The sequence below is a fragment of the Salvelinus alpinus genome, chromosome 4 (genome assembly GCF_045679555.1).
Source record: "Salvelinus alpinus chromosome 4, SLU_Salpinus.1, whole genome shotgun sequence".
NCBI classification, from domain to species: Eukaryota; Metazoa; Chordata; class Actinopteri; order Salmoniformes; family Salmonidae; genus Salvelinus; species Salvelinus alpinus.
In genome coordinates this window covers 55,893,113-55,906,059 of record NC_092089.1, presented here as the reverse complement: position 1 = coordinate 55,906,059, position 12,947 = coordinate 55,893,113, and the positions used below count along the sequence as shown (strand labels likewise).

General features: G+C 48.2%; 1 protein-coding gene across 1 annotated transcript in view; it reads left to right on the top strand.

Moving 5' to 3' along the window:
- Positions 1 to 10,117, top strand: part of LOC139573987 (kelch-like protein 32) — a 38,058-nt gene extending 27,941 nt beyond the window's left edge. Inside the window, 7 exon segments of the mRNA XM_071398033.1 lie at positions 1,050 to 1,265; positions 2,961 to 3,620; positions 3,622 to 3,688; positions 4,082 to 4,140; positions 7,712 to 7,904; positions 8,214 to 8,308; positions 8,493 to 10,117. Of these exon segments, the coding sequence (XP_071254134.1) occupies positions 1,050 to 1,265; positions 2,961 to 3,620; positions 3,622 to 3,688; positions 4,082 to 4,140; positions 7,712 to 7,904; positions 8,214 to 8,308; positions 8,493 to 8,654 (1,452 nt within the window). The 3' untranslated portion in view covers positions 8,655 to 10,117.
- The last annotated feature ends 2,830 nt before the right edge of the window (positions 10,118 to 12,947 follow it).

Genomic DNA, 12,947 nt, shown 5'->3' with positions numbered 1-12,947 from the left:
GATGGTCATTACGGCCAAACAGTTCTATTTTTGTTTCATCAGACCAGAGGACATTTCTCCAAAAAGTACGATCTTTGTACCCATTTGCAGTTGCAAACCGTAGTCTGGCGTTTTATGGAGGTTTTGGAGCAGTGGTTTCTTCCTTGCTGAGCGGCCTTTCAGGTCGATATAGGACTTGTTTGACTGTGGATATAGATACTTTTGTACCTGTTTCCTCCAGCATCTTCACAAGGTCTTTTGCTGTTCTGGGATTGATTTGCACTTTTCGCACCAGAGTACGTTCATCTCTAGGAGAAAGAACACGTCTGCTTCCTGAGCGGTATGACGGCTGCGTGGTCCCATGGTGTTTTATACTTGCGTACTATTGTTTGTACAGATGAACATGGTACCTTCAGGCATTTGGAAATTCCCCCAAGGATGAATCAGACTTGTGGAGGTCTACAATTTGTTTTCTGAGGTCTTGGCTGATTTCTTTTGATTTTTCCCATGATGTCAAGCAAAGAGGCACTGAGTTTGAAGGTAGGCCTTGAAATATATCCACAGGTACACCTCCAATTGACTCAAATGATGTCAATTAGCCTATCAGAAGCTTCTAAAGCCATGACATAATTGTCTGGAATTTTCCAAGCTGTTTAAAGGCACAGTCAACTTAGTGTATGTAAACTTCTGACCCACTGGAATTGTGATACAATTAATTAATAAGTGAAATAATCTGTCTGTTAATTTCTGGGGAAATTACTTGTGTCATGCACAAAGTAGTTGCCAAAACTATAGTTTGTTAACAAGAAATGTGTGGAGTGGTTGAAAAACGAGTTTTAATGACGCCAACCTAAATGTAAACTTCTGACTTCAACTGTATATTTTTTTACAAGTATCGACTTGACAGTGACTCGATGTAGTCGGGAGGTCCGGTCAGCCCGCAGCCGCCGCTGCTCAATTCCATTGAGATGGTACACGTCGCGGCGTTGAGAAACTCTGCTACTAAATAACTCCAATGTAGATGTATTTACCTCATGAGTCTTTACCCGATGCCCATGTGTCCACAACAGGAGCTGAACAGTGTTAACTACCTGGACCTGTACCGTGTGTCTGATCTTTTCCACCTCCCTGCTCTGGAGGAGGCTGTGGTCAACTTCCTGGTAGAACACCTGTGTGAGCTGCAGCAGAGCCACCAGGAGGAGGTGCTGCTGCTCCCCTACCGCCTCCTCAGGGAGGTGCTGATGAGCGACCGCCTCACCTCCCTCAACGAAGAGGAGATCTGGCAGGTACACTGAACTGGCTCCTCAGTTCCTCAAATGCATGCACATATACAGGCACATGTACATATGCACACACGCGCACACACACACTCCCACGCACACTGTATATGCACACGATAAAATGCAGATCTTCCATACAGCCAGACCCACACAGACTTTGATATACTACAACACACAGGGTGTCATTAAACATCAACTGGTCAAATTTCCTTGCCTGCACCAAAATGCACTCTTTATATTTGTGTATAGGAGTGAATAGGAAAGGAAGGTGTATGTCTGTGTGTGTGTGTATATATGTATGAGGGATGGGTGAAGTGTCGAGGGGGGGGGGGCTATGCATTTTGACTGTTCATTTGCACCAATCAGGCCCCCCTCTCCCTTCTCCCCCCTCTCTGATTAGGCCCACCGCGGCTTCATCAGAGCCCCAATTCCCCAGCTGTCACTCCGGCCGCCCGTCTGATTGAAAACAATCAGGCCTCTGATGGCACAATTACCCTGACCCTTTAGCCAGGCGATGCCGCCATAATCAGACCCTGATTAGGCTGCTTTGGGCCTCCTTCACTCTGCCGAGAAGGTTAATTTGGGCATCCGCCCGAAAAAAAACGCGCGGGCGCCAATACACAGCCGATATAGTTTGCCCGTCAATCATAGTCACGCCGACTTCTCTCCGAGTCTCACGCTCTGGAAATCACATTTTCTTGGGTCTTTGTTTTTTCCCCCCCTTCTTCGCGCGTTTGCCTTTCTCTGGCTGCTCTCTCTCTTTCTGTCTCTCTCTTTCCGTCTCTCTCTTTGGGAAGGAGGGGAGAGAGGGGAAGTTGATTTATTCTCTGCCCCGAGGAAGTTCTCTGATCCAGTGTGACCTTCAGTCAGCCTTCCCGGAGCGCACACACCCCTCCGCCACTTCAGAGCTGGGAGGAGGGAGAGAGCGGGAAAGAGAGAGAGAGAGGAGGAGAGGGGGTGTAGATAGCAAAACCTAGAAGAGGACAAAGCAGAGAGTGAAAGGGGGGAGGGGGGGGTGTAAATACTGTTGTGTTGGCATCATTTTAGGATGTTTTTAAGGAAGAAAGAGAAAAAATGAGTGGCATTGACAGTAGCAGGACAATATATACAATGGATGTGTGAATATGTCTGTGTCTATGTAAATGTGTGTGTTGGTGTGCCGTTTGTGCAGAATGTGGTTTGAACGCATATACGAGCCAGTGTAATGTTTGAATAGGATTTCAGTGTGCATCCAGTGTGCCTGCGAGTCAGGAGGAGGCGCCGACAGTGAACCGCTCCAGCTCAGTAATCTTGCTGTGCTGTAATAAGTTCCCTGTCTCCGTACTGATTGTGTTAAAAGCCACTTTGTGTCCCTGATAATGGTATCAGTGATCTTCAGCCATCTCGCCCACATTCACGCGCCACCGCCGCAGCTAAACAGCCTCCGATTGCGCTCACTGTTCAATTAAATCCCCTCTCTGCTTCTCTCCTCTCCCGGTCCTCAACAAAAGAATGTACTGGTGGATATTTATGATGCTTGCACACAACACACTATTGTGTGTGTGTGTGCGTTTGTATAAGTGTGTGTTCGTTTGTATAAGTGTGTTTGTGTATACGGTAACACACTCGTCTTGATCTTGCGACACTGCTCTGTAGGCATTTGGAATGCTAATAAGTATGAATCGCTTCCCTCTGTCTTCCTCTTCCCCCTCTCCTCTTTAGCTGGTGGTGTGCTGGTTAGAGCATGACTGTCGGTACCAGTACACAGAGGACCTGATACAGCACGTTCGTTATGGCCTTATGGATGTGGCCGCCCTGCACCACGTGGCACAGTGCCACCTGCTGGTCCAGTCCAGTGCCACCGCCGCCGCCCTAGTGGACGAGGCTCTAGAGTACCACCGTGCCACCTTCGCCCAACCCCTCCGCCAGACCGCCCACACCAAGCCCCGCTTCCAGTCTCTCACCCTCTACATCGCCGGCGGGCGCAAGCGCGAGGTGAGCCGCGTGCGGGAGCTGCGCTACTTCAACCCGGCCGCCCAGGAGAACGCGCGCGCGGCCGGGTGCTCCAACTGGAGCGAGCTGGCGCCAATGCCCGCTGGGCGCAGCCACCACTGCGTGGCCGTCATGGGCCACTTCCTGTTTGTGGCGGGTGGCGAGGTGGAGCATTCCACGGGGAGGACGTGTGCGGTGAGGACAGCCTGTCGGTACGACCCCCGGGGGAACCGCTGGATGGAGATAGCCTCCATGAAGGCGTGCAGGGAACACTTTGTCCTCGGGGCTCTGGGCCAGTACCTGTACGCGGTGGGGGGGAGGAACGAGCTGAGACAGGTGCTGCCCACTGTGGAACGCTACTGTCCGAAGAGGAACAAGTGGACCTTCCTTCCAGTCCTTTGACCGCTCGCTGTCCTGCCACGCGGGCAGTGTGGCTGACGACCTGCTCTGGGTCTCAGGTACACACACACCCAGATGGAGAATAGAGCATAACACACTGACCACACACACATACCCAGATGGAGAATAGAGCATAACACACACACACACACACACACACACACACACACACACACACACACACACACACACACACACACACACACACACACACACACACACACACACACACACACACACACACACACACACACACACACACACACACACACACAGATGGAGAATAGAGCATAACACACTGCGCACACACACACACACACACACCCAGATGGAGAATAGAGCATAACACACTGAACACACACGCACACACACACACACACAGATGGAGAATAGAGCATAACACACACACACACATGCATGCCACCTGTGTGTAATACTCTTGTCTGTTACAGGTGGAGTCACAAACACAGCTCAGTACCAGAATAGACTGATGGTGTACGACCCAGAACAGGTAACTGAAGAACATGTAGTACAGAGAAATAATAGAAAAGCCATCAAAACAATGAAAACCATGGTTTCAGAACAGTTTCTGTTTATGTGATAGCTTAGTAAAACGCTTGTTTACTGCAATAGGAGGATGTGACAGAGCGAGCGCGAGCACCAGAGAGAGAGAGAGAGAGAGAGCGAGCGCCAGAGAGAGAGCGAGCGCCAGAGAGAGAGAGAGAGAGAGCGAGCGCCAGAGAGAGAGCGAGAGCGAGCGCCAGAGAGAGAGAGAGAGCGAGCGCCAGAGAGAGAGAGCGAGCGCCAGAGAGCGAGAGACAGAGAGAGAGAGCGCGTGCGAGAGAAAGAGACAGAGTGTGAGATCGCGCGCGCGCAATTGAGAGACAGAGAGCGTGCGCGCGCGAGAGAGCGAGCGCCAGAGAGAGAGAGAGAGAGAGAGAGCGAGCGAGCGCCAGAGAGACAGATAGAGAGAGAGAGCGAGGGCCAGACAGAGAGAGAGCGAGCGCCAGAGAGAGAGAGAGAGAGCGAGCGCCAGAGAGAGAGAGAGAGAGAGCGAGGGCCAGACAGAGAGAGAGCGATCGCCAGAGAGAGAGAGCGAGCGCCAGAGAGAGAGAGAGAGAGAGAGCGCCAGAGAGAGAGACGGAGAGTGAGAGCGCACGCGAGAGAGAGAGACAGAGAGCGTGCGCGCGCGATTAAGAGACAGAGAGCGCGCGAGAGAGAGAGCGAGCGAGCGCCAGAGCGAGCGAGCGCCAGAGAGAGCGAGCGCCAGAGAGAGAGAGAGAGCGAGCGCCAGAGAGAGAGAGAGAGAGAGCGAGCGCCAGAGAGACAGATAGAGAGAGCGAGCGCCAGAGAGACAGATAGAGAGAGCGAGCGCCAGACAGAGAGAGAGAGCGAGCGCCAGACAGAGAGAGAGAGCGAGCGCCAGAGAGAGAGAGAGAGCGAGCGCCAGAGACCGAGAGAGAGAGCGAGCGCCAGAGACCGAGAGAGAGAGCGAGTGCCAGAGACAGAGAGAGTGCGAGTGCCAGAGACAGAGAGAGAGCGAGTGCCAGAGACAGAGAGAGAGCGAGTGCCAGAGAGAGAGCGAGTGCCAGAGAGAGAGAGAGAGCGAGTGCCAGAGAGAGAGCGAGCGCCAGAGAGAGAGTGAGCGCCAGAGAGAGAGTGAGAGCGCCAGAGAGATAGAGCGAGCGCCAGAGACAGAGGGCGAGAGAGAGAGCGAGCACCAGAGACAGAGAGCGAGCGCCAGAGACAGGGAGAGCGCGCGTGAGAGAGAGACAGAGAGAGAGCTATCGCCAGAGATAGAGAGAGAGCGCCAGAGAGAGAGAGACAGAGAGAGTGCGCGCGAGAGAGAGACAGAGAGAGAGAGAGAGCGCAAGAGAGAGCGAGAGAGCGAGCGCCAGAGACAGAGAGAGATAGAGCGAGCGCCAGAGACAGAGAGCAAGAGAGAGAGACAGAGAGCGAGCGCCAGAGACAGAGAGCGAGCGGCAGAGACAGAGCGCGTGCGTGAGAGAGAGACAGAGAGAGAGAGCTAGCGCCAGAGAGAGAGAGACAGAGAGAAAGAGAGAGAGGGAGCGCGAGAGAGAGACAGAGAGAGAGCGAGCGCCAGAGACAGAGAGAGAGGGAGCATCAGAGAGAGAGAGAGAGGGAGCGTCAGAGAGAGAGAGAGAGAGAGAGGGAGCGTCAGAGAGAGAGAGCGAGCGCCAGAGAGAGAGAGAGAGAGAGAGCGCCAGAGAGAGAGAGAGAGAGAGAGAGCGCCAGAGAGAGAGAGAGAGCGAGCGCCAGACAGAGAGAGAGCGAGCGCCAGAGACAGAGAGAGCGAGTGCCAGAGACAGAGAGAGAGAGAGCGAGTGCCAGAGACAGTTGCCCTTTATGTTTGTAAGGTCTGGGGTCTGTTCACCAACCAAGAATTCACAAAATGAGACAAACACCAAATTAGGCAGATACCCACTTATTATCAAAATCCAGAAAAAAACTGCTAAATTCTACAACCACCTAAAAGGAAGCGATTCCCAAACCTTCCATAACAAAGCCATAACCTACAGAAAGATGAACCTGGAGAAGAGTCCTCTAAGAAAGCTGGTCCTGGGGCTCTGTTTACAAACACAAACAGACCCCACAGAGCCCCAGGACAGCAACACAATTAGACCCAACCAAATCATCAGAATATAAAAAAGAGAATTACTTCAATCATTGACAAGAATTAACAAAAAAACAGAGCAAACTAGAATGCTGTTTCGCCCTAAACAGAGAGTACACAGTGGCAGAATTCCTGACCACTGTGACTGACCCAAACTTAAGGAAAGCTTTGACTATGTACTGACTCAGTGAGCATAGCCTTGCTATTGAGAAAGGCCGTCGTAGGCAGACCTGGCTCTCAAGAGAAGACAGGCTATGTGCACACTTCCCACAAAATGAGGTGGAAACTGAGCTGCACTTCCTAACCCCCTGCCAAATGTATGACCATATTAGATCCATATATTTCCTTGAGATTACACAGATCCACAAAAGAAATTGAAAACAAACCCGATTTTGATCAACTGCCATATCTACTGGGTGAAATACCACAGTGTGCAATCACAGCAGCAAGATTTGTGACCTGTTGCCACAAGAAAAGGGCAACCAGTGAAGAACAAAAACCATTGTAAATACAACCCATATTTATGTTTATTTATTTTCCCTTTTGTACTTTAACCATTTGCACATCGTTACAACACTGTATATATACATATGACATTTGAAATGTCTTTATCCTTTAGGAACTTCTGTGAGTAATGTTTACTGTTCATTTTTATTGTTTATTTCACTTCTGTATATTATCTATTTCACTTGCTTTGGCAATGTTAACATATGTTTCCCATGCCAATAAAGCCCTATGAATAGAATAGAATTGAATTGAGAGAGCAGGAGACAGAGAAAGCCTCATTTGTATTCACCGTGGAGCTACATTCACCTGCCAGGAACACCCCGCCCCCCCCCACCCCCACCCACACTACCCTCAACAGATGGCCACCCGTCAGCTTTTACCAGACATATGCACTCACAAAAAAACACACACACACACACACACACACACACACACACACACACACACACACACACACACACACACACACACACACACACACACACACACACACACACACACACACACACACACACACACACACACACACACACACACTCGCTCGCTCACGCACACAAACATGATCACGTACGCTCACCCCCCCCCCCACACACACACACACACACATACAAAACAACCATAGACACACTTAGTCAAATGTGCACGGTCGGATACATCCGTGTAAAATGGAGAGAGTGAAGTATATTATTAGGAAGGGGGGGCGAAATCATTAGGAAAAATCATAGCTCTGGTGTCACATTATTTATCCAGCACTGAACATACATCAATTACCCAAGCAGGGATACGCTAAAATATTAATCCATCTATTCAACATCTCATCTTCTCACCATTCTTTTTCCTCCTCACCTTCTCTTTCTCTCACCCTCTCTCCCCCCCTCCTCTCGCCCTTCTCTGTCTCGTTCACCCCCCCTCTCTCTTTCCCCCTTTCTCTCTCTGACAGAACCAGTGGCTGGCCCGCAGTCCCATGCTACAGAGGCGAGTGTACCATGTCATGGCCGTGGTGAGAAGGCAGCTGTATGTGCTGGGAGGAAATGACCTGGACTACAACAACGACCGCATCCTGGTCCGCCACATCGACTCCTATGACATAGACATGGACCAGTGGACCCGCTGCACCTTCAGCCTACTCACGGGTGGGTGGGCTGCGCATACACACACGCTCATGCGTACGCATGCACGTGCACACACAGGCAGGCAGACACACGCGCATACTAGATAAGATCACTGTTCTCCTTTTTCCCGTGACTCTCCACCCCTCCCGACCTTGATTCCCCGTGAAGTTGTCAAGTAAGTTCAAGGTGAAGTCATGAGAGGAGACGGAGGGACTTATTTTCAGGAACTTTCCCAACGCGCACCCTGTGTCTCAGATGACATTGAGTCATCTGGCCTCTCTTTGGCACAGCGAATCATTCTTTTCGCTCTCTCCTCTCTATCCTCTGCAGGTCAGAACGAATCTGGCGTGGCAGTCCACGATGACCGAATCTATGTTGTTGGTGGATATTCTATTTGGACCAATGAGCCCCTAGCGTGTATTCAGGTGAGTGATCTTGACAGGTTTAAGTAACCTGAAAATGTGTATGTTTTATTAAACTATGTTGTGCGTAGTTTATAAGGTTATAATGCATCATGGGGACAGAGGGTATTCATAGCAAATGTTATCTTATTAAAATATTCTATTGTTCCATGTGCATGACATGTTTATTTCACTTCCTGTTGTCCAGGTGTTGGATGTGAGCACGGAGGGGAAGGAGGAAGTGTTCTATGGACCAACTCTACCGTTCGCCTCCAATGGAATAGCAACGTGTTTCCTCCCTGCTCCATACTTCACCTGCCCCAACCTACAGACTCTACAAGTGCCCCATCACAGGATAGGGGCTGTCTAACACACTAATAGAGACTACAGTAAATGTCTACGTAGAAACATCATGCAAACAACTCATATGGACATACATACAATTGTGTAACACAAAATAATAGAACCAAAGGTCTGCTCCTTTACAACAGCCCCACTCTTCCTCTAAAAGGCACACACACACACACACACACACACACACACACACACACACACACACACACACACACACACACACACACACACACACACACACACACACACACACACACACACACACACACACACACACACACACACACACACACACACACACACACACACACTATTGCCACCCAGATAAGATGACCCACGTCTTCCCCAGTTTCAGCATCCCAACCTAACCACTTCAAGTGCAGGTGCAACTCATATGTGCAAGTGCAAGTGCAACTCATATGGACATACATACAATTGTGTAACACAAAATAATAGAACCAAAGGTCTGCTCCTTTACAACAGCCCCACTCTTCCTCTAAAAGACACACACACACACACACACACACACACACACACACTATTGCCACCCAGATAAGATGACCCACGTCTTCCCCAGTTTCAGCATCCCAACCTAACCACTTCAAGTGCAGCGTCACTGGCCATCCTGAGGATGAAAAAAGGAAGGTCCTCAAAGAGGAGGTTCCCTATTCCTATCCAGCTACCCTGTGATGATGATTCCTATCCAGCTACCCTGTGATGATGATTCCTATCCAGCTACCCTGTGATGATGGACTGATTTTCCATCAGCTGCAGGGTTTGGGTCAATTCCATTTCAATTCAGTCAATTCAGGAAGTAAACAGACATTCTGATGACAATTTTGCTCATTGAAAAGCGTTGAGAATAATAGATGTGGATTGGAGTGATATATCCTGAATTGACCCCAACCCTGCTCAGATGACTGGTTGAATAATAGGGCTGCTCTAGTCAAACTGGTGCAGAACAGTAGATCACAATGCTGGAGCACTCAAGGGGAGCAGAGCTCTCTACAGAGTGAAATAGCTCCCTCTTTTACTAATGCACTATAGGGCTAATGGCACTCTAACTAGCTGTACTTACTACGTACCATAACCCGTCTACTCAATACAAAGCCAATGGACCCACCCAAGGTCATTTCAATTGAAACCTGTCCTGTGTAAACTGTGGGACCCGTCTTACTCTTTCTTGAGCGTGTGTTTTTCTATTCAAGCTCAGGATTTAAGACTGTTTCACAGTTCGGTGAATGTCTGACCACGTAGCACACCGTGCATTTACTCAACACACGGTGTGTAGGAGAGCCTGAGCGGTGTGTTGCCACACTGTCTTACGCCATTTTCAAAACGTCTCGTTTAACTTCGACAAAGAAGTAACGGCGTAACACCTCAGCAGTGAGAGAAAGAGGACTTTAAAAAAACATGTCTTGTTTTCAGAATAAAGAGGTAGAGTACTGTATCAATAAAGCCCGTGATAAGTTGAATCGAGCACGTTGTTAATCCGCTGTATTGTGTTAGTCTGAAATAGGGGAGCTTTCTTTTTTTTTTTTGCTTTTGGGAGGGTTGTGTTTTTTTTCTATTGGGCACAGGGCGCTTTTTCCCTGGTTTACATTCTCCCTTTTGCAGGATTTACTATATAATTTATTCTATCCTTAGCACATTTTCTCATCTGCTTGCACGCACATCCCCTATATCGAGGTGTTTTGGTACTTCCCTTATGCAATGCGCTTTTCCACGCACTAACTATTATTATAAACTGGGTGGTTCTAGCCCTGAGTGCTGTTTGACTGACAGCCGTGGTATATCAGACCCTATACCATGGGTATGACAAAACATGTATTTGCATTGCTCTAATTACTTGGAAAGCAGTTTATAATAGCAATACGGCACCTCTGGGTTTGTGGTATATGGCCAATATATCACGGCTAAGGGCTGTATCCAGGCACTCTGCATTACGTCGTGCGTAAGAACAGCCCTTAGCTGTGGTATATTGGCCATATACCACACCCACTTGGGCCTTATTGCTTAACTATACCACAAGTATACAAAACATTAAGGATACCTGCTCTTTCCGTGACAGACTGACCACGTGAATCCAGGTGAAAGCTATGATCCCTTATTAATGTCACTTGTTAAAACCACTTCAATCAGTGTAGATGAAGGGGAGGAGATAGGTTAAGGAAGGATTGTGTATGTGTGCGATTCATAGGGTGAATGGGCAAGACAAAATATTTAAGTGCCTTTGAACAGGGTAGGTGCCAGGCGCAGCGGTTTTGTCAAGAACTGTAACGCTGCTGAGTCTGAACAATGGTCCACCACCCAAAGGCCATGTAGCCAACTTGACAACTGTGAGAAGCATTGGAGTCAACCTGGGCCAGCATCCCTGTGGAATGCTTTCAACACCTTAAGTAGAGGGAGGGGGATATATCTACCAGTCTGTCTATCCTGCCCTCTGGCCACCATTCACAGTGACAATAGTGGTAGGTGGACCGTTTGTCCAGATCTGCAATAGTCCGCCACAGTGGACATATCATACCCATAAAAACACCGATTTTTTTTCTCCACCATTCATTTTTCACAGCGTGAAGTTTTTGATAGCCGTGTAATTCTCTTTCGGGACAAGTTGAGTTTTCTTTTTTTTTATCAATATATTCAATATATTCGCCTCAATTTACTTAAAATGTGCAATTCTAATTATTGATAAAAAGTGACCTTGTCTGAGAGAGATTTGCGCGGTTATAAAAACGTCACGCCAGGGTAAGCCTACACGAAACAAAGACCAAAGACAAAGACAGTTTACACAATACGAAGTACGTACTAAAATCCCAGATGGAAAAATGAATGGTGGAAAAAAAACGATTGGGACCATTTCCTGGGTTTTATGACTCATACTGTGGTACTCAACAGGCTAACTAGCAATCATGGCACACATATAATCATTCAAAGCTGCACCAATATTCAATATAATTCCACATAAAGAGGAAGAGCTGGTAGGAAGTGGATAGGCCAGGTGCATCACTGAGCATGAAAGATGAGACACGCAGCTCAAAAAGCTCCTATATTGATCTTTAGGGACAATACAATTATCCTACCAAGACTAGCCTACAACACCACAATGCAATGAATAATTGTATTATTGTTTACAAGTGAGTACAACATTCTACTCTAGGCTGCAGTGAAAATGTCATTTGAATGACGGTGCAAAAGCCCTGTGAATTGAATGTTTCATTCCAGTTGTGGGTCTACTCCGGATAGTTTATGAGGTCTAGAAAGGCACCGCGGCAGGCCTGTCTGGCTGTATTTCTACATCATTCTCGCGTGTCGTCCTATAATAATGTGGCCACAATAATGTGACTCTCAGCAGGCCCAGTTATGCAGGAAAGCTCAACGCATGCCCCGCCTCCTCCGACCTGAGCAGCTATTCTTCGCTCATCTAGAATCTAACGGTTCAATATAGCCCAAATATTTGTCATTTAACTTTTAAAATGTATTAATGACCTTTTACATGTGGCATAAACACACAACCAGTCACAATGTTTTTTCACTGCCTGGTATGGCAACTGCTCGGCCTCAGACCGCAAGGCACTACAGAGGATAGTGCGTACGGCCCAGTACATCACTGGGGCCCATCTTCCTGCCATCCAGGACCTCTACACCAGGCGGTGTCAGAGGTAGGCCCTAAAAATTGTCAAAGACTCCAGCCACCCTAGTCATAGACTGTTCTCTCTGCTACCGCACGGCAAGCGGTACCCGGAGCGCCAAGTCTAGGTCCAAGAGGCTTCTAAACAGCTTCTACCCCAAGCCATAAGACTCCTGAACATCTAATCAAAAATGGCTACCCAGACTATTGGCATCCCCCCCCTCTTTTACACCGCTGCTACTCTCTGTTGTTATCATCTATGCATAGTCACTTTAATAACTCTACCTACATGTACATATTACCTCAACTAACTGGTGCCCTCGCACAGTGACTCTGTACCACCCGTGTATAGTCTCGCTATTGTTATTTTACTGCTACTTGTTACTTTTATTTCTTATACTTACTCGTATTTTTTTAAGCTGCATTGTTGGTTAGGGGCTCTTAAGTAAGCATTTCACTGTAAGCTCTACACCTGTTGTATTCGGCGCATGTGACTAATAACATTTGACTTTAATGTTTTAATCTGATTACGTCAAAAGTCTCCTGTGGGCTACCTGCACACTTTCGTCCAAAATATAATTCCAGCATCCAACTGTGCAGTGTCCATTTGATGAATGGAAAGACACGTTACAAAACACAAAAGTTTAATGACGTTCAGAGACTGTCAAGCCAAACTTT